Source organism: Gossypium raimondii, chromosome 7, assembly GCF_025698545.1.
Source record: "Gossypium raimondii isolate GPD5lz chromosome 7, ASM2569854v1, whole genome shotgun sequence".
Taxonomy (NCBI): domain Eukaryota; kingdom Viridiplantae; phylum Streptophyta; class Magnoliopsida; order Malvales; family Malvaceae; genus Gossypium; species Gossypium raimondii.
The window spans coordinates 462,365-484,094 of record NC_068571.1 but is presented as its reverse complement, the minus strand read 5'-3'; the positions used below and the strand labels follow the sequence as shown (position 1 = coordinate 484,094).

Sequence of the window (21,730 nt, the reverse complement as noted above, 5' to 3'; positions counted from 1 at the left end):
GACCCCCGACCGAAAAAATTCGGTTAACCAACCGATTAACCGAATTCGGTCGGTTAACCGAATTTTTTTGGTTTTACTCGAATTATGCACACCCCTACCTGCACTAATCAAAAACTTTCTTTCCCTTTCTCTTTAAAGTTAATTTTTTTCATGAAATAGCTTTATACATCACAAATCTATGAACCAAAGTTCAAACAGTTTTTTTTTATCTCCAACATTGACTGTTAGATCGACTTAAATCTAAAGTATGTTATTCTACTTGTCGAGGGATACTGATCCAGTGTATCGATTGTCAAATTGTCATTAAGAGCTCACTGGCAAAACTTTTGAAAAAGAAAAACTTAGCAACTTAGTGATTTAAATGAAAACTTTCGAATAGTTCAGTGACCAAATTGTAACTTTTTTTAGTTAAGTGACCAAAACAAAAATTTGTTCATAATTTAGTAACTAATGATATAATTTACCCTAAATAATTAGGCCCTTAGATTGATAGGGGAAATTACCAAAATTTTGGTGCACCACCCTTTGGCATTGGCATTCAAATAAGGCAAAAGCAAAAGTTTTGAAAAGGATGGGAGTAGTTTTAAACAAACAAATCAAATATCCAAAGCTTAACCCTAGTGAGAAAAATTAATGACTTGAAATCAAACCCCATTAACAAAAGCATGCAAAGTTGTTTATGGTTTTTCCAATGGAATTGGTTTTCTTCTCCACATGTAAACAAAAGCAAACAAGTTATATTCCCTTTGTCTCCTTGATGGGAAGCACATGTGACAAGCAATGCAATCACATTCCCACTTCTACCCATAATTATCATCTCAACACAAAGGAATTGATCTTCTCTACATCAAACCAAATCCATAAGTTTTCTTTTTCTTTTTCTTTTTTAAAAGAAACATTTTCCCTCATGTCTTCAATGATTCATGACTTAATAATCAAGTTTGGGAGAATGATTAAAGAAAAAAGAGATAATTACTTAAGTGATGTGTACATATGCAATGAAATCCACTATGGTGAACAAAGAATTGCATTAAATTATTCATGCAATGAGAATGTCAAAACTCTAGCACATTTTCAAACACTTAGCCAATAAGTGGTACATTCATAGGCAAATGGGATGTTGGGTTAGATATGATTTAATAGTATTTTTATATGTGATCACTACATCACCATATAAATAAAATTGGGTTTGAGACAAAAGAAATCACTTGAAAATGGACTTCTTTTTCGTAGGAGAAAATCAAAGGTGTCCCTATCTTTTTCCTCAAGCTGTCATTGGCATCCACTCAATCTAAAGGGTTTTTAATTCCTTTGACAAATGTACCTTTGTGATCATTTCCCTTAGCTTAAACAGAGAATTCATCAAAGCATCCCCACTTGTTTTTCTAAAAGAAAATATTCATCAAAGAATGTTTTCATATATTTAGTTTCATTTTTCTTAATCCCAAACTATAGGACACAACACAGTTTATGAACCCTACATTATGACAGTCAATGGGAATCATTGTCCTTCAACATATTTGTGGACAAGCTGTCTTCAAGGGCCAACATCTAACACTGAATGTTATAAAGGGGTTTTTGTTTTGAAGATGGTCCATGAACTATCAGGAACTGAGGGTCCCACTTCTATAGTGGAGTATTTCCAAATTGAGCTGACTGGACGCATCATCAAATCCTTCAATTGTAACTGCAACAAACTTGTTTTGGCAGATTATGTAACTGAAACTAAAGAAGAAGAAAAAAAACGAACTTCCTACAATCTTTTAACTTTTTAAGCAGTGATTCCCCATGATTAGTTTTGCGGTAAAAGTATTTGTTTTTAGAGTGGATTACAAGCAAACAATCTCTTTCTCCAGACCCATGTTAACAGTTGTCAAACAATCATTCATCCAAGTCCAAAATTGAGTCTCTTACAAGAGATGGCACCAATATATTGCTGCTGCAATAATATAGGGTAGCATGTAAAGGTAAGGGAATCCATCAATTTATGGAATATGTCCATATAGGGATGAGTTTTGAGGTTAAATTAGCACTTAAAGTTGCTATCATGTCAGAAATTTTAGTCAAAACCCTCCACCACAGTGAAAAAAAAGGATAAAAAAAACAAAGCACAGTTCATTGCATATGCTATTATCATAATATGCTATATAGGAGAGACGGGGAAAAAAATTGCATCTTTGTCTAATATAGACTGAAAATTTTGACATTTGGGGTGTGCTTTGGGATTTCAATAAAGTAATAGTTTTGTCTTCCATTTTCTTGCCTAAAACAGTGAAAACTCGGGAAAGTCTAGGACATTTTTCAGGTCGCCTTCTTCAATCAAAGAGGAGTCCACCACCCTTTTACCTGTTAATGGATTCCAAGCAGTCTCCAAAGAAAGTAGCCAATTTCTTGAGCCTGCCCCAACAACAACAGCAGCCTCAAAACATGGGGGAGAACAAGGTAGGTGAAGTCCAGGATTCCCAGATTGTTATTGCAGATAAGGAAGGGAAGAAACAACAGTTGGCACCAAAGAGAAGTTCTAACAAAGACAGGCATACCAAAGTTGAAGGAAGAGGCAGGAGGATAAGGATGCCTGCTTTATGTGCAGCTAGAATCTTTCAGTTGACCAGGGAATTGGGTCACAAATCCGATGGGGAAACAATACAATGGCTGTTACAACAAGCAGAACCATCAATAATTGCCGCCACGGGGAGCGGGACGATACCAGCATCAGCTTTGGCAGCTGCTGGAGGTTCAGTTTCACAGCAAGGGGCGTCTCTATCAGCAGGGTTGCACCAAAGGCTTGAAGATTTAGGGGGGTCCAGTAGTTCTATTGGGTCAGGGAGCGGTAGGACCAGTTGGGGAATTGAAGGAAATTTGGGGAGACCCCACCATGTGGGAACAGGTTTATGGTCCCCAGTCAGTGGTTACGGGTTTCAGTCATTATCTGGTCCATCTACAACAAATTTAGGCACTGAAAGTTCAAATTATCTGCAAAAGCTTGGGTTTCCTGGTTTTGACTTGCCACCTACTAACATGGGTCAGGTGAGTCTCACCTCCATCTTGGGCGCAGCTAACGAGCAGCAACTTCCTGGTTTGGAACTTGGGTTGTCCCAAGAAGGTCATATTGGGGGGCTAAATCCTCAAGCTTTGAGCCAGTTTTATCAGCAGATGGGGCAGGCTAGGGTGCACCAACAAGAGCAGTACCAGCACCAGCACCAACACCAACACCAACCCCCTCCCAAGGATGATTCCCAAGGATCAGGCCAGTAAAGTTATAAACTTTGGGAGCAATATTAAAAAGAATAGCATTTCTGAGAGAGGATGCCCCCTTCTTTCTATACTGCATCAACCAAGTTTCCATCCACAGAGGTGCTTTTCTTAATTCTTGCATTGTGTTGGACTTGCATCCTTCAAAGTCTTCAGAGAAAGTATTAATCTGTCTTGTGGCCTCACTGCTTTTGCTGTGGAACGTGCAGGTGGACCTTTGCACAGCCTAGTAGCTTGGTTTTCTTCTTCTCTCGGTCTGGATGGAGAGGCAATGTTTTGGTTTTGAAATTAAACATACAAATTTACTATCATACATTTCTAGTTTCTTCTTTGAATCATCTAAGAGTTCATATTTATCTAAAAACAATATATTGTTGCACATCAAAGTGCCAATTATTCAAGGATTTATATTTTGCAAATTTGATTGGCCTTCTTTCAACTACAGTTCTAACCTTGAGGCAAACTAGAATCTCTTACTTAATCTACAAATTCCTACTTGGAAGCACCGGTTATATTTCCCATGTTTCTAAAATTGGAATTTTTCAGTCAAAAAATTTGAGGAGACTTATGTTCCAAATAATTGTAAAATGATCATTTTGCTTATGTTCAAACTGCACTTAAATTTGGGTTGATGTTCTGACAACAAAAGAGTCTGCACTCTGGAGCCAGTATATGCACTTGGCAGTGCATTGGCAAAAAGGGGTTCCCAAGGCTTGAAGTTTGTTGTTTCATAGATCATTTCAGCTTTTGTCTTGACTGACTGTTACATGGGAATCCTATTCACATTTTGAGTGCTTTATTGTGGTGTATATAGTTTCATTGACAAAGCTTTGCTCAAAACCATTCATGGTGGGTGTAATGCTATAGTGAGCACTTTCGGTGCATGAAATCTACTACGATGTATATATTTAAATTGACAAATCTCCCCCACTGTTCTTCATTCGAAAGAAATGGAAAGTCAGCATTGCTTTAAGCATTGATATAAACTGCTTATTGAATTGATGGAAGAAATTGCAGACAACTTAATTACAGATCAACAAATGGGAAATTAAAAAAAAAAAAAAACTATGAACAACCTCCATTGAAGAACTTGCCTAGAAATAGTCCTGTTGATCTTGAATTCTGAGAATGATTGCGCTTCACACCAACTTTTGAGCAATAGAGGCACTTCTGCAGTTGTAGGATCTTGTTCTCACTCTTTACCTGCTCGAGTTTTAACCGTAACCGGTTGATGGTTTCTCTCTTCTCATTATTCCTTCTTAATAGTTCTGCTTGCTGCCGTAGATTCTCCTCCATAAGCTTTGTAAATTGAAACCATGTACTCTCCTTTTCAAACTCTGCAGCTTTAGGCTTAAATCTTTGAAACTCATCATTTACCTTCAAAACAACATCCTCTTCGTCCGAAAATTCTCGGTTCGTTTGTTCTTCGGGTTTTTTCATGAAAGACATATTGCATTGTCGTGTTAATACTAGATCATCTGCTAACTTGTTAAGGTATTCAAAGTCAGATATGTGATGTTCATAATCAGAATCATCCATGACAGGCTCGTGGCAAGTATCGAAGGCCTCTCGTATAGGATCATTAGAGGCTTCCAGGACCCTTTTTGATTTAGACCTCAACTGATCATACTTATGTGCTAAAGAACAGTAAGCCCTGTTTAACTCTCCCAACATTTGAACGAGTTGTTGTTTCCAGTTGTGAGAAATATGAGCCATTTGACATGAGGATTTTGAATTATCAGATTCCTGAAGAAGGGTCATCATGGCTTTCATTTTCTCCTCCAAATCTGCAAAAACAGTTGATAAAGTAGGTTAAACAAGGAAAGCAAGCAACATATACAAACATATATGTACATATAGAGAGAGGATATGCATGATAAGGACTGACATGATAGACTGGTTTGAAGCCATTGGGATTGTTGGGGGATTGCAGTTGCAGCCAAAGAAGAAGAAGAAGAAGAAGCTGAAGTGTTGTCCATTGAACCGAGGAGGAGGGGTTTATGGATGAATCGTTAGAGATAACAAAAGGAAGTTTGAAAGCTGTGATTGATTCTTTCTTCCATTCCATTCCATTCATGTTTAAAAGGGAAAGATTGAGATTCTTTTTTCAATTTCAAACGCCATTCCCTTTAATGTTAATGTGGGGAAATAAATTTTTTTGATACTCCCCCACCGTTACGTAATATAGATTTACATACGTACATAGCTGAGCTTACCTTGGTTTGCGCTTACATTTTACCCAGTTTCAAATTTCAAAAAGTGATGATGATAAGGCAAAGCTGTTTCTGCTTTTATTATCTGCCCATTAGTATCATCTCTTCATACCTTTTTTCTTGTTTGGGCCGGACTTAAACATGATGTTAATATATTTTATATTTTTTAAACTCGATTAGATTTAAAATACGGGTTTAAAATTTTACTCAAACTTATTCATATTTGTGAAAAACTAACCCAAGCCAATTTTAGGCCCACTCATATTATTTTTTTAAATATTTATTTTATTTTAATATTTAATAATTTTATACATTTTTTATTTATTGAAAATTTTTATATTAACATTATTTTGATGTTTACATTAGAGTAATATTATATATTTAGTATAGGTTTATTTTTTTAATGTGTTATAAATTGCATATTATATAAAAATAACATAATATAAAGTATTATAAAATTAAAAACGGGTCGGGTTGGGCCATGATTGGGCCTTGAATGTCAAGCTTGAACCTGACCCTTTTTTAAATGGGCTTAATTTTTTTGCCTAAACCCATGAACATGTCTATCTCTTACTACCACATATCTTAACCCCACCCCAATTTAATACAAAATTATCAATCAACCTTTACAATTCCATCCATCGTTTTTTTCTAATGTGGTACTTGTATTTGATTAAAGTTATACATTTTGATACTCAAAGATAAAGATATTAATTTTGTAATGATTAATTCAAGATTTAAGATTTATTTGATGAAAATTCATAATAAACAAATAATATTTGCATAATTAACTAATGGAATAAGTTTAATGTTAATTGCAATTTGTTAGATATAATTTGATGGATGTGATTTTTTGAGTTTTAGGGTTGATTTGATGAAAATTCATAATTAACGATATTATTAGCAATTAGCTTTCACCAAATCAACCTTAAAATCTAAATTAAATACTAAAAAGTTAGCACCGTTACCTTTGGGTGTCAAAATGTATAACTTTTTCAAATATATTTACCACATTAGATAAAAGAAACACATGCAACACATTAGAAAAATATGTCTAGCTCGAGTACCAAATGAGGTATTAAGCCATTACAATTTTATTTAGAATTAATATATTATTTGGTACATAAGTTTAGTTTCAATATTCAATCTGACACTTAAGTTTTTTTGTCTCAAATTGGTACATTAATTTGGCTTCAATGTTCATTTTGGTAGTTGATTTTTTTTGTCCTAGTTAAGTGCATAAATTTGGCTTCAATTTTGAATTTGGTACTTAGGCTTTTTTGTCTCAATCAAGTACTTTTTTTTTATTAGAGTACACGTCTCAACATTCATTAAATCATTTAGTCTAAGTCCAAATTAAACATTAAAACTAAATTCAAGTACCAAATAATATAATAGCCTTTAATGAAAACCAATGTAAGAAAGGTTATATAAGAAGACATATATATATATATATATATATATATATATATATATATATATATATATGATAATTATTTTGTAAGTGGAACAAAATTTCTTTCAAGTGAAGTTAGATATTGACATGTATTATTATAATATAGTATAAGGTAGAAAAAGCTATCACTAAAAAATAATTAGTTGAGTTTTTTTATGAAAAAATGCATCCAATTGGGTCATTAATAACTCAAAAATATCATTTGGCTCTTTCCGTTAACGAAAATCGTCAGTTGATCAGTTTGATCATTTACCTCGTTGACATGACTAATGGAAGTCACCAGAAACTACCACCTGATAATATGTTAGGTTAGCAAAAATAAAAGAAATATTTTTTTTCAAAAGAATTAAAATGTACATATAGAATGAATCTAGATAAATAGTTGTCCAAATTCATTTTGAATGAGTGTAAAACTAAAAATTATAAAAAAATATTTTTCTAAAAAAATTCTAAAATGTATGCCAAAAATTCAAATATGCAAAAACTCAAAAAAAATTATTTATTAAAAAATTCTAAATATATATAAAAAAATAAAAAAATAATGTATTCACTTAATATTAAAGAGTTGTTGGTAGTTGATGATCAGCTTCAAGGACTATCGGGTTCAACTAAAAAAAGGGAGCCTACCCGCATCGATCAAATTAATGAAAAGTGGAGCAACAACCCAGAAATTGAAGCAATAATTGAGAGCAAAAGGGAAGATCAAGCCTGCAATTAAAAGGGTGAAGCTACGGGTTGAAGATAAGAGATCATGTTTGGCTATTGTTGCTAATAAGTGCAGCCCCATGATAAAAATGATGTGGCGTTTGGTTTCTAAGAGCTACCATATGGACAAATTGTAAGATGGAACTTTTTGCATAAGGTCCCTGTATTATGATTTCTGTGGATTTAATTTTTATATTATGATTTGGTTATTTTTATCTCTTTATTTTTAGGAATATGTCTTTTATATATTTTCAAAACTTTTAATAAGTAATAAATTTTTTTTGAGTTTTTACACATTTGAATTTTTATATACATTTTAGATTTTTAATAACTTCTAATTTTTTTAATTTTGAATAAAAATATATTTTTATTAAAAGTATCTTTTGAAAAATAATTTTTTGACAGGGTAATTTCTAGTGGCTTCCGTCAACCATGTTAATGAGATTAACAGAAGAGGCTAATTAAATTTTTTTTAATCACTAAAATATACGCCATGCTTATGATTTTCTTTTCTTCACTAGCCGTAAACAAAATAAGAATCATATATAGATATATGATATCAATATATGTTTCCTATTTTTACTATCATAAATCAAATAAAACCAAATCAAAAACAGAAATGGCATACCTTGATGCAAGGTTTAGGTATGGAGGAGAGTACATGGTTGTGTTGAGAGTCTTTAAAGATTGGATGATGGCTGGGTAAGTGTTGAAGTATGGTTTGAGAAATATGTTGAGGAGGAAGGTGATGGAGTTAGTTTGAGAAATATCTTTTTGGTAGCACTGAAGAGAGAATTTTGAAATTTCCGTCATTCATATTGGGTGGATTAAGCAGAGGTCATAGCCAGAAAAGTTGCGTTGTGACCCTACTGCTACGAACGGAATCATCCATTCGGATCAACAATGCCTACTCAGAATAGGAGAAGCTATATTTCAAACCCTTTTTCTATCTCAAATTACTTTAACTTGTACATGGATCCATGGCGTGAGACTAGATTTTTATTTTCCCTAGCACTGACAATGCTCCGGTGTTCCAACACTAGTTGCCGAAAGTTGCAGATGAAGGCCTTAGGGAGTGATAAATACTAGTCTTTTCCTCTTTTTCTCAAAGTCATGTATAAGGCTTTGCATATAAGAGCATCAATTACCCCCCGACACATCCACGTAATTTGTATTTTGCAGCAGGTGCTCAAATGGGTCTTTGTCGCCTTCATAAACTTCTATGGGAAGCTTTATTATTATTAGTATTATTTTGGAAATTCAATAATAACCGTTATCTTAAGGGCCAGGGGGTTTTTGGAGTAAGAGACCCAATCCATGTCTACATTTGGCCTCAAGGCTGAAGGTCTCTCACCAGGGCTTCCATTTCCTCATGCCAAGCTTGAGGTGTAGTTCAGGGAAAGTTGCTTGCGATTAGTGTTTTGGATGCTCAATTTGTTCTTTTCTTTGTACATAAGTGATGAAGCAAATTTGTCTATGTTGTTGCTGATATGGGGGGGGGGGGGGGTTGCTCTTAACTTGTTAATAATCTCTGGGTTATGGTAGAGTTGTTCCTAATAGTGTTGGTGTTGTTGGTCGTATCTAAGTTGTTGTGCAATTTGGTCCCTAAGGGCTCTCCTATAACTCCATAAACTGCCGGAAATTGGGGTTGGAGTTTAGATTTAGGGTAGTTTGGTTGTCAAGGGTAGAAAATGGTTATATGTTAGGTGGTGGTACAAATGATAGTTAAGTTCACTCTTTATTCAGGACAAGAAACTATGGACTTTTTCGCCACAAGTAAAACAACGAATGTGAGTGCTACTGCCTGCTTTGGATAGCTCAAAATCTCGTTAAATACTTCCCATTCACCCCTCTCAAGGTTTGCCATATTTGCTCCACCATCGCGATTCATAAAAGAAGCTTCACGAGTATTTTTTAAGGCTGTTTGTTCAATTTTAACGCCTTGAATAGCTCCAGTTCCTTTTTCTGCCGCATCATCAATCTTCCCAGTAATTAGTTTTGTTACACCATAACACCAAACATGTTTTTCAGCCATTAAAGCATGTTGTCGTGCTTCTTCAAGGTTGATTAATCGAACCAATCCCATCTCATCCCTAATACTAGGTAACGAGATGTCATCTGCTCATTGCTTTCATTCAACCCGACTCAAATAGAAAGATTGTTGAATTTAGAAGTATACTCCTCCATCATTAATCCTCTTTGCCTTATTGAATGTAGCTTCTCATACAACTCTATAGCATAATCTGTTGGTAGGAACTGCTTGCGCAATTTTGCTTTCATGTATTTGTAATGGGCCAATTTTACCCGGCCTAGAGTAAAAAACAAAACAAAAAAAAAAAAAACAGATAAATTAAAAATAAACAAATCTTATAAACCCAAACTAAGCCCAATATATATCACCTAACCTAAAACCCTAATACCCAATAACCCAAAGCCCACAACCTAAACTTTTTCAAAAAATTAAAAAACCCTAGACCCCCTATGCGCCACTGCTCCTGGCCACGTCAGTGAATGCGTCGCCCGAGGACTGCCTCCCCCACCATCGTTGCACCGAAATGGCAACGGTGTCACTCTCATCGTCGTTGACCACAAACACCTACAAAGAAAAAAAGAAAACAAGACAGATGATAAAAATAGCAGAAACAACAAAAGAAAGAAAAGATAAATGTGTAATCGGCTATAAAAGCTAGAGATTTGAGATGTATTGATTACGAAGAAGAAAATACAAAGAACAACAAACGTCAAAAGAAAAAAATGAAGGTGATTCTTTTATCTCTACTTTTTATTTTGAAAATTATAATAAATAAAAAAATAAAATCTGTTTTACTTGAGTCGCTTCACCTCCCTCCGTCGTCAGAGGTCATCTCCGACGTTGAAAACCCCAGAACCTTTTAGGGTTTGGCTTGGGCTTCGACAGAACAGGGTGTGAAAGGCGCGTCGGCTAGGTGAAAGAGCTGAAAGTTTCCCTTTTTTTTATTTTTTTGAATTGAAGGCTTTGCCTTCAGATCTGGGCCGAAAAGGGGCTGAAAAGGCTAGTTTTTTTTGTAACTTCGGCCATCGGAGGCGACGGTCACCGTCGTCGATGACCGATGGCCACAGCGGGCTTCTGACAGCCTTATGGCCGGACCCAAGGCGCGTTAGAGAGAAAAAAAAGGAGAAAGCAGATTTTTTAAAAAAAAAACAAAGGGGAAATGAATTTTTTTCGAAAAATTTGAGCTTATATAAGGCCTCGGTACGACGTCGTTATGGCCTGGATTTAGAAGCCCTAAAATGGCATAGTTTTGAAGCAAGACCTGATTGCCCTACCCGAATCACCCCTAGGATCCGCATTTTTTTAGGGGGGATATTTGCAACTTTAGTCCTTCCGCCTTTTAGATGCTTTTCGATATGGTCCTACTTCCAGCCTTTTTCCTTTTTTAAAATTATACCACTTAATTTTATTTTTTTATTTTGGTCCTCTTCGCGTGGCATATTTTAGTAATTTATTTACTTGTTTATTTATTTTATCACAATTTATGCTTTTAATTTCATTTAAATTTTGATTCAGTCCTTTATTTATTTAAATTCAACCTTTTATGAACTGTTGTTTTATTTATTTATTATTTCTTTACCCTATTTATATTTAAAATTTATATTATTTATATTTCCTTTTATTTGCACATTTTGCCATTATTATTATTATTATTATTATTATTATTATTATTATTATTATTATTATTTATATTAGTATTAGAGTAGTAATTATGACATGATTATTGCCTTTGTTATTATGAATTGACGTTTTATTACTATTATAGTTATATCATTGTCATTTACTAGCATGACATTTTATTTATTTTAATATCATCGTTTCATTTTTACACACTCCATTTTATTTTATTTTGCTACAACCGTGCCACGAATCGTGTTTAAATATATTTATCCTTTTTTATACCACACCCAAATAAATCAAATGTACATCGCATTAAATGTTATATTCGTTTTACCCGATACATAAAAAGGGAATTCTTTTCAAAATCGAGGCAATGTTCTTTGTTTAGGGATTCGAGAAATAATGTCCTAACTTAAGGGGTATGATTTTCTCCTTGAACCAAGATAAACGAACATCCTTTTAAAATTCAAAATATATAAGACTTAGGTAATAATTAAATAATGAGCAATCTTGTTTTCGAGGATTCGAAATGTCGTGCCCTAACTTACGGGACATGGCGTTTTCATTTTGGTTAGCTCAAGATAAGAAGGCCTTTTACATAAGTTCTAATTTAGTTAAGTGGTTTTAATTAAAAAGAACATTGTGCAAAGAAGGATCGTATTTTAATTTCTCTTTGAATTTTTAACTTCCGACATTAAAACATCAAGTAATCAACTAGGTACCAATTTTGGGCGTTATGAGGGTGCTAATCCTTCCTTACACGTAACCGAATCCAGAACCCATTTCCCGAATTTTTGTATATCAAAAATAATTTTAGAAAACCTAACATTTTATTAAAGTTTTGAGGTGATCCGATCACACCTAATTAAAAAAATATTGGTGGCGACTCCATTTTTTTGTTTTTTTAAATAAAAATCGATTTCAAAAAAAGATTTCGATAGCTTGGCGACTCTACTGGGGGCAAAACAAGAGAGTCAAGTCGCGAGTTAATTACTTTTTGGTCTTTTTGTCAAAAATTGATAATTTGATTTAAATTAACGATCCCTTAATTGCATTTCGTCCTTCATGTTTTGTCTTTTTTACCTCAGGTTACATAGTGATCTAGTATATCTGTTTTATTGGTTTGAAAGTTTCCCTTTGTATGTTTTCACGTATATTGCATTGAATAATTGTTCCATTTTGCCTTTCTTAAATGAGAGTAAGAATCTATTCCTTCGTGAGGTCTTCACCTCCGTATAGGATAGTGGATCGCTTTCAGGATACATCCGTACCTATGTCTTTGTGAGATTTTCACCTCCGTATAGCCATAGGGAAATGTATTCCCCTGAACTGAACTCAGTCCATATGAGCATATAATGGGTAAGGATTGAGGAATCTACTGGTTCAGGTACCCTTACTTTAGAACCGAACCACATATAATGAGCCAGAAAGAGCCCACCCTATGTAGAACCATGTCAAACCTTTAGTGGTCACCCAAATAGATGTTCTATTTACTAAATCTTACTTTGTATGAAATGTATTGACTTGTTTCATTTTGTTTTAGCTGTGATTGCGTCACATTTTCATCAGAGAAAAAGGGTGTTAATTCGCATTCAGTTGCTAAATAGAGAGCTTATCATGGAAAAGAGATTTCTTAATGAAGTGGAAGACAATGCAGCGGTACGAATATGGTCCGAGAAAACACAACAAGAGAAAGGTGACAGCCTGACGGAAGGGTACATGTCAGAATTATGGGATTTCACTCGCATCGGTGTGACTCAGAATAATCTTCAAAATTTGAAAGAAATATGGAACCAGTGGGATGACGAAATCAAACAATTATTCTACCGTGAATATGGTGATTTACCTTATTTACTCGATGTCAAAGTGGATAAGCACTTATTCAGAGCCATTGCCCAATATTGGAATCCCGCCTATAGCTGCTTCACTTTTGGGAAGGTAGACTTGGTGCCCACTGGAGAAGAGTACAAAACTCTACTTCGTTGCTGAGGATCCAAGCCGACAAAGCTTATTCTAGAGCCGCCAACGTCCCGACTTTCTTAAAAAGGCTAATGAACATAACTGGGATGAGTGAGCAATAGGTCGATGCCCGGATTAAACAAAAGGGAGATAGTAAATACATCCCTAGGAAAAGTTTACGGGATTTGATCTTGGCACATCCGAATACGAGGAAAAGGGTCGACGTCTTTGCCTTGAGTATTTACGAGTTGGTCATCTTCCCCAAAGCACTAGTGCAAATAAATGATGTAGTTTTAGATCTATTTGACCGACTTGATAAAAGGGTCGCACCCGTCCCGACAATTTTGGCTGAAACTTTTAGATCTTTAAGTGCATACCGAAGAGCGGGTAAAGGAAAATTTATCAGATGTGCACAACTCTTGCTAGCATGGTTCCATAGCCACTTTTGGAAGGTAGAAAAAATTCTTATCGAGTGTTCTCCGAGGAGTACTTTCCATTGAAAGAATTCGTGGTTACCCTAAAACGAGACAATATTTCTGAAGAAAAGTGGATGGAAATTCTCTAGAGTCCCCAAGACGAAGGTGTTGAATGGAGGGCCCCTTGGATGATCCCTGATGAAATTCTGTACAGATGTTGAGACTTTGACTAGGTCTCTCTACTCGGGATATGGGGAGCTGTTAGATATGCCCATCTACTTGTATTGAGACAGTATAGGTTGAGACAGTTTATACCAGTAACGTAAGGGTTGGTTCAATGTGAGTTTGCGTACAAATGTGACAATTACAAAAAAGAAAGTTCATGAAGTTTCAAACGTGTGGAACCAAACTCACAAAATAAAGAGATTTTCCTCAAATCCCGTGACGACCTTGGAATATGATTGGTGGTGGGGTAAAAGAGTCAATGACAATGTCCTTTTGGCGAGCCAAGAAAGTACCCGGTCAATAAAAGAACACTTGCAAGTGATCCCGTCTGAGTTAGAAATCGTAAGGCAAGACTTCGAAAAGAAAAGTTCGGAGCTCGAGAAAAGGATAGAAAAATTGGAAGAGGAAAAGATTTAGCTAGGATTAGATGTTGACGTCCAAAAGTTAGAAGCTAAAAAAATGAGAACAGGAAAGAAGAAGACTGAAGAAGACTTGGACAGTCTAAAAACATATTATAAGAAGCTACGTTTGTTGATGGGGACTGTCGGGTTGGGTAAAACATCACAAAAATATCGGTAAGAAATCCAAGAAGAAAAAATTAAAGCTAATCAGTCGGAAAAAAAATTCCAAAATGCTTGAATCTGAGAGGATGCTCTAAAAATGGACTTGTTAGAAAGTCGAAATGAAAAGGTTGGATTGGGAGCCCAAGTAGCAGAATTAGAAAGGTCGTTGCATCAATATCGTATTCGCAACTCTGTGATTGAGTTGAAAGCAAGTCTGACTAAGATTGAAGAGTTGAAAGGAAAGATAGAAGAGCTCGAGGTCGCACTGCAAAATTGTGAACTTCGAGTTGAGCTTCTTGAAACAAGAAACGAACATTGAAAAGAGCAACTCCAACCTCTCAAAGTCTGATCAGGGATAGAGATCACATCATGGGCGAAGCTTTAACTCAAGTACGGGAAGTAGCTGACCATTTGCAAACCCTGGCGGTTCAGGCTGACATTCTAAGCTTGAGATATGAATCAGAATCAGATCGAGGCCAAGAATTAGCTTGGCATCTTAGGAAAGTTAAGGCTTTAAGTATTAGGGCAAGGCCGTATATATAAAATGTATCCGTTTTATATAAAGAAATTTGTTTTTTAGTAAAGTTGTTTTGATAGAATTGAATCAGAATCAATACCTCTTTTTTCATTCATTCATTCATTCATTCATTCATTCATCAGTATTACATTTTATCATATGCATTAAATTTTATAAAAAGACCCTAATAAATTGAAATTATGACAGTTACCCTGGAAACCAACAAGAATCTGCCAATCGAATATCGTTACGGTACCCGTGGTAAAACCAAAGCAATGGATCAAAGGTTAAAGAGACTAAAACAAATTTAAAAAGACATGCAAGATCAGTTGTAAGCGCAGCTGCAGGACCAATTAGCTAAGGTATAGCAAGACATAAGGGATCAAATACAAGAGTCCCAACGAAGCATGATAAGCCAGTTGACCCAATTATTGGTCGGAGGGATCAAAAAAGGAAAAAGTACTATGATTAACTCTGGGATGACAATGAAGACCCTACATACCCCCAAGGCTTTACCCCAGTGAATGTCCAAGCCTAACCAGATACATATCCACAAAGGGTACCTGTTACCGTAAGACCATAATAATACCAGGCTGAAACCTCAGGACTGGTGAATTACCCAACAGGTTTTGGTTCCAATCTCGAAAATAATCCGACCAACCCCGTTGATCTTGATTTAGACGACATGACAGAAATGGATAGAGCAAAAGTAGAATTGCCAAAACAGTTAGAAGATCAGTGCAAGTGGTTGGAGGAAAAATTGAGAGTATAGAGAGTGCTGACTACGTCTGCGGGGTCGATACTAAAGAATTGAGTTTAGTCTCAGATTTAGTGCTCCCACCAAAATTTAAAACTCCAAAATTCAAAAAATACAATGGGACTAGTTGTCCTGAATCCCATATCAAAATGTTCTATCGAAGAATGACGGTATACATTAATAATGACCAATTGTTAGTTTATTACTTCCAGGATCGTTTGATTGGGTCAACTGCCAAATGGTACAATCAACAAAGCCATGCTAAAATCAATTCATGGAAAGACTTGGCGCAGACTTTCATGAAACAATACAACCATGTGACCGATATGACACTTAATAGAATTACGCTGTAAAACATGAAGAAGAAGCAAAGTGAAAGCTTTAGACAGTATGCTCAAAGATGGAGAGAGGTGACAACGCAAGTTCAGCCACCTCTTATGGAAAAAGAGACGACAATACTTTTTATAAGCACTCTAAAAGGCCCGTTCATTAATCATATGCTGGGTAGTGCTACCAAGAGTTTCTCAGATATAGTAATGTCCGGAGAAATGATTGAAAATGCAATAAGGAGTGGGAAAATAGACGCGGGAAAATATGCCTCAAGAAAGAAACAAAATGAAGTAAACACCACGAGTGTGTATAATAAGTGCTATTCAAAACAAGTCACTGTAGGCCAACCAAGGACCATGACAACCAGTCATCAAGGCCCTTCGAGGCAAGAATCTAACTCAAGGCCAAACACAGAAAAACTCCAATTCACACCTATCTCAATAACCTATAGAGAATTATATCAGAATTTGTTCGACACACATGTGGTATCCCCGTTTTACTTAAAACCTATGCAACCTCCATTTTCAAAGTGGTATGATGTGAATGCTCAATGCGAATACCACGCAAGAATAACGGGACACTCGATTGAGAACTGCACTGCATTCAAGAAGTTGATTGAGAGGTTCATCAAGATGGGGATTGTAAGGTTCGATTATCCCTCAAGACCTAATAGGGCAGGAAATCTGTTAGCCAGTCATCCTGACCAAACGTAAACACGATAATCAAGAGTAGAGGCAAAAGGACCAAAACCGATGTTACGGAGGTGCAATCCCCACTAAGGTGGGTTTGGCAAAAAATGATAAACGTGGGATTAATCATTTACGATTCAAAGGAGATGCCCAAAGGAGTGAGGAGCTACTGTGAGTTCCACGCTAAAGAAGGTCATGAGATCTAGTAGTGCACTGAGTTCAAAGCTCTAGTGCAAAGTCTCATGGATAACAAAGAATTAAAATTCTTTTAAGATTTCAAAGGCTTGGAAAGAGGAGATGTTTGCGCCTTAGAGGAAGGATCAATGTAGAAAGTCTACAAGGTCAACCACCTTGTGATGATTATTTCACGACTGAGAAGTAATGAAGTGAGAACACAAGTTACGCCAAGAGTCATAACACAAAAATCTAATGCTTTTCCATGGAATTATGATTGCAACGTGATGATCTCAGGAGAGGAGAACCCGGTTGGTAATTTAGAAGAGGGCCAAGATATTGGTTTTTTCACGTGTAGTGAGAGGCATTATGACCCTGCAAGTGCAAGAACCGAGCCAATTAAGGAAAATACCCTGGTAGTTGAACATAAAAAAGAAAAAACGGTTAAACCTTAATCACCTATTAATGAGCCAGTAACTGAGAACGAGGCTAAGGAATTCTTGAAGTTCTTAAAACATAGCAAGTATAGTGTTGTAGAACAGCTACACAAACAACCAACTCTCATATCAGTATTAGCTTTGCTCTTGAGCTCAGAGACACATCGTAACGCCTTGATGAATGTGTTAAATGAAACTTATGTCGCATATAATATCTCTGTAAACAAGCTAGACCGTTTGGTTAACAATCTGAGTGCCGAAAATTTCATCTTTTTCAATGATGATAAACTACCTCCAGGGGGCATGGGATCCAGGAAGGCTCTACACATCACTACCTGCTACAAAGGATATACATTGTCAAGAGTGTTAATCGACAATGGATCCGCACTAAACGTCTTGCCTCTATCCACACTGAATAGGTTGCCAATGGATAGCTCTCATATAAAGATGTGCCAAAATATAGTGAGAGCATTTGATGGTACAGAAAAGAAGGTGATGGGGATGATTGAAATACTTCTCTTAATTAGTCCGAACACATATGAGATAGACCTTTTGGTAATGGATACCAAACCCTCTTATAATTACTTGTTGGGTAGGCCTTGGATTCATTCAGCTGAGGCAGTGCCATCGTCACTACAACAAAAATTGAAGTTGACAACAGAGGGTCGACTAGTAACGATAAACTCTGAAGAGGATAGTATTGCATCCGTAACTAGTGACACACTATACATATGAGTGGATGAAGAGGGAATAAAATGTTCCTTTCGATCACTGAAATTTGTTAATGCAACTTTCATTGTTGAAAGAAACATGATCCCAGTGCCAAAAATATCTAAACCCACGAGGATGGGCCTGTAGTTGATGGTTGAGAAAAGAGCATTGCCTGGAATAGGACTCGAAAAATACCTTCAAGAAAGAGTCGAGACACCAATGCTAATGGAAAACAAGACCACTTTGGCTTAGGGTACAAGCTAGATGTGAGACAAAAGAAGAATGAGCTAGAAAGGAAGCAAGAAAGAGAAAGAGCGCGACTAAGTAGGGGAGAGGTCAAATGGGAACCGATAATCTTTCCCCATATATCTAAAATATTCGTATTAGGAGAAATCATTTATCCTGAACGAAAGATGACAGAAAATGGGAGCTCGTTAACCAAAAAAGCGGAAGGAATATTGGGAAATTTTTTAGCATCAATGCCATATCCGAAGAAGGAATTTGAAAAAAAGCCTATCAGGCATTTGTCCTAAATACCCGAAAGTGTTCTGAACAATTGGACTGCGAAAGAGATCCCTGTAATTTTTAAAACTCAGAGTAATTTTCAAAACACATTTATTGCTCTAAGCTTGAGAGCAATAGGAATCCTTTTGTGAAAAAGGCATATGTCCACTATTTTTATTTCAATAAGATAATGTATTCTTCTATTTTTTTCATTTCATTCATACTCATGCCACACAGATAATTATTCTTAGATTCATTTATTCTTTGGATCTTCTTTTATTTTTATAACAGGTCTTCGGATATCAATGATACGAGCAATGCTGCTGTTGACTCAGAATCTTCTTTTGAGTAGGATATGCGTCCAGAGGAACCTCGGGACTTTGAAGATGATCGAGATTGTGCCTTCTGATGTTATGACTTCTCTACGGCCTTTCTCTATGTGGGGCATGGATGTCATTGGGTCGATCTCGCCAAAAGCTTCCAATAGGCATCGATTAATCTTTGTGGTCATCGATTATTTCACCAAGTAGGTAGAGGCCGCTTCCTATGCCAATGTGACGAAGTCGGTAGTCAGTAAATTTTTGAAGAAATAGATCATATGTCAGTATGAAATGCCAAAAAAGATTTTATCTGACAATGAATTTAATTTGAACAACAGCACGATAACAGGGTCTTTTAGTCAATTCAAGATCAAACATCACAACTCATCACCATATCGCCCAAAAATGAATGGTGCAGTAGAGGCAGCCAATAAGAACATTACGAAGATCGTAAGAGAAATGACAGTGACTTATAAAGATTGGCGTAAGAAGTTACCATTTACTCTCTATGCTTCCGAGTTTTGTCAGAGTTGAAGTTAGATGAAGCGGAATAGATCCAATCTCGATATGATCAGTTGAACTTGATCGAAGATAAGAGACTAAAAGCTATACGTCAGGTTAGATGTACCAAAAACGAATGATGCGAGCTTATGACAAAAAAATTCATCGTAGAGAATTCCATGAGGGGGAGCTGGTATTTAAAAAGATCATTCCCACGCAAAAGGACTTCAGAGGAAAGTGGATGCCAAATTGGGAAGGACCTTATGTGGTAAAGAAGGCCAAAGACCGAGATGGATGGTAAAAACCTGCTTAATCTCGTGATTTCAGATTCAGTCAAGAAATACTTCACCTAAAAAATATAGGGAGAGGCCAAGGGTTTTAAGTTGAAAACCCAGGAATGGGCAACTCAAATTTGGATTAAAGATTGGGTATGTGATAGTTGTGTCTTCTCAGAAGGAGAAATGTTACATCTTGGGGCATTAACCAAGTACTCTAAATCTCCTAAACAGATACCAAGCTCAAAATGGTCCTCAAGAAATTTGTGCAGAGAAGCTCATGCTATGATATTTGAGGCACCTAATTTCATCTTACTCACTTTATATTTTAGCTACGTTTTCTATTTTGATTGATCTATTCATTTTGACCTTTGCTCCCAATAAATTTCAATCTTATCCATTGTTACAACTTTTTTCAAGTATTTTTACATTGAAATAACGATTAATGGACTAACAATATTCAAGTAAAAGGATTTTTACATATTGCTCTGTGATAACACTCTAGAATAACGTATTTTTATGTATTAATTATGTATTTATTCTGAGTATGATCCTGCTAATTTGAGCTATTTATGATTTTTTATCTCATAGAGACTAAATTTGAGGCAAAAGCAAAATTAAGGGCCAAAAGCGTGAATTTAGAGATAAAATGGGCCAATGTAATGCATGAAGGAAAAGTTGGTGCCAAAAGTGCAAGCATGGAGGACACAAGGGTTGAAATGCAAAAAGAAGAGATTTTATTCTATTAAACTCTGTTTTAATTATATTAGGATAATTAATATTGAGATAATTATTATGGATTATTTTTAGGATTTTATTTTATCTTTATTTATCTTAAATTAAATGTATTTATCTTTTAGGAATTTAAGTAGGATTAGAATATCTCCCCTAGCACTATAAATAGGGGGTGAAGTAACTCAAAAGGGGATCCCATATCTTTTTCCTGAAAACACTCTCTCCCCAAAAGTCTAGGCTTTTGTACTTCTCATATTTCTTTTCAATAAAATCTTTATTTTTATTTTATTTATTTTCTTTTCTTCCACAACCATGAGCCACTAAACCCATCTAGCCGAAGGTTGTCAAAAATCCCCAAAAGAGTTCATGAGGCTTAGAATTCGTACTTAGCCTCCTCGCTGAGTATTCATCGTTTCTCCGCACTACGGGGCTGACGCTTCCGTCCATATCCCTTAAGAAGTAAGCTTTTCAACGTATGCAAAGGCGGCCGCTTTGTATGTTTTGGGAAGGTTGCACAGTTGGTTCGTTAGCTTACTGCGTCAGAGGTTGGAAAGCCCAAGAGACAAAATGGCATGGGATTCGCCATTGAGAAGCGTTGATCTAGCATAAGATGATCCCACAGAAGCGATTGTTGGCTAGAGTCAGGTTCCACCACATCGTAAGTCTAAGTCATTGGAGCTGGTGGCCGTAGGCGTCCTCTTCCACTATAACTGGCTTATTCGGTTTGAGAAGGATCATCTAAAAGCCAAGGATTGAACCCAAGGTGGAACGAGACAACTGGAGGCTGGAATCTCCCATAAGAATTTCCGTTCTCTCAATTCTATTTTTAATTTCTCTAATTTTCGATTCAGTATTCTTAAATTTGTTTTTATTTTTTTTTCATTTTCAAATCCAAACATTTAATTCTGTTATTTTTTTATTTTATTTTTTTCAGACACGCAAGTTTTATTGGGCAAGATTCTGCCTAGGATTTCACGGAATAAGATATTTTGCAAGTCTAGTCCCTGAGGATTTGACCCTACTTCCCTTTTACTATTCTTTTTCATTATTTATTAGGGATAGGATATTTTTGGTGCTTTCAACGACCGCATCACTCTGAAAGGTTTCTAAATAGTGCAAGGACCTGAAACAAGACCACTAGTTAGAACTAACCAAATCTAAGGGTTGGAAATATCTAGGAACGAATAGTCTAAATTGTGATTATTTCTTTGGGTTTTCTGTTAAAGATACTGGATCTTAATAAGAAGGCATAGTAATACGCCAGTGATGGAGCCTTGACGAACAACGAGTAATGTCAACCTAAGCACTAAAAAGGGGATCATTCTTAAAAGATGACATT

At 35.8% G+C, this 21,730-nt stretch overlaps 2 protein-coding genes across 2 annotated transcripts; one reads left to right on the top strand and one right to left on the bottom strand.

The window, feature by feature from the left end:
- The first annotated feature begins 1,947 nt into the window (after positions 1 to 1,947).
- LOC105769802 (transcription factor TCP20) lies at positions 1,948 to 3,671 on the top strand. Its single transcript, XM_012590682.2, has 2 exons — positions 1,948 to 3,354; positions 3,462 to 3,671. The coding sequence occupies exon 1, from the start codon at positions 2,353 to 2,355 to the stop codon at positions 3,253 to 3,255; it is 903 nt and encodes a 300-aa protein (XP_012446136.1). The 5' UTR covers positions 1,948 to 2,352; the 3' UTR covers positions 3,256 to 3,354; positions 3,462 to 3,671.
- A 646-nt stretch (positions 3,672 to 4,317) lies between these two features.
- On the bottom strand, positions 4,318 to 5,440 carry LOC105769809 (uncharacterized). Its single transcript, XM_012590696.2, has 2 exons — positions 5,141 to 5,440; positions 4,318 to 5,039 (listed from the first exon to the last, which is right to left on the bottom strand). The coding sequence occupies exons 1-2, from the start codon at positions 5,229 to 5,231 to the stop codon at positions 4,318 to 4,320; spliced, it is 813 nt and encodes a 270-aa protein (XP_012446150.1). The 5' UTR covers positions 5,232 to 5,440.
- Between the last annotated feature and the right edge of the window lie 16,290 nt (positions 5,441 to 21,730).

What these genes read in the sequence shown, in the direction of transcription:
- LOC105769809 (XM_012590696.2), bottom strand. Translation starts at nt 5,231, where the DNA reads ATGGACAACACTTCAGCTTCTTCTTCTTCTTCTTCTTTGGCTGCAACT. An exon ending in GCTTCAAACCAGTCTATCAT is followed by an intron (nt 5,040 to 5,140) that starts GTCAGTCCTTAT and finishes CTGTTTTTGCAG; the next exon opens with ATTTGGAGGAGAAAATGAAA.
- LOC105769802 (XM_012590682.2), top strand. Translation starts at nt 2,353, where the DNA reads ATGGATTCCAAGCAGTCTCCAAAGAAAGTAGCCAATTTCTTGAGCCTG.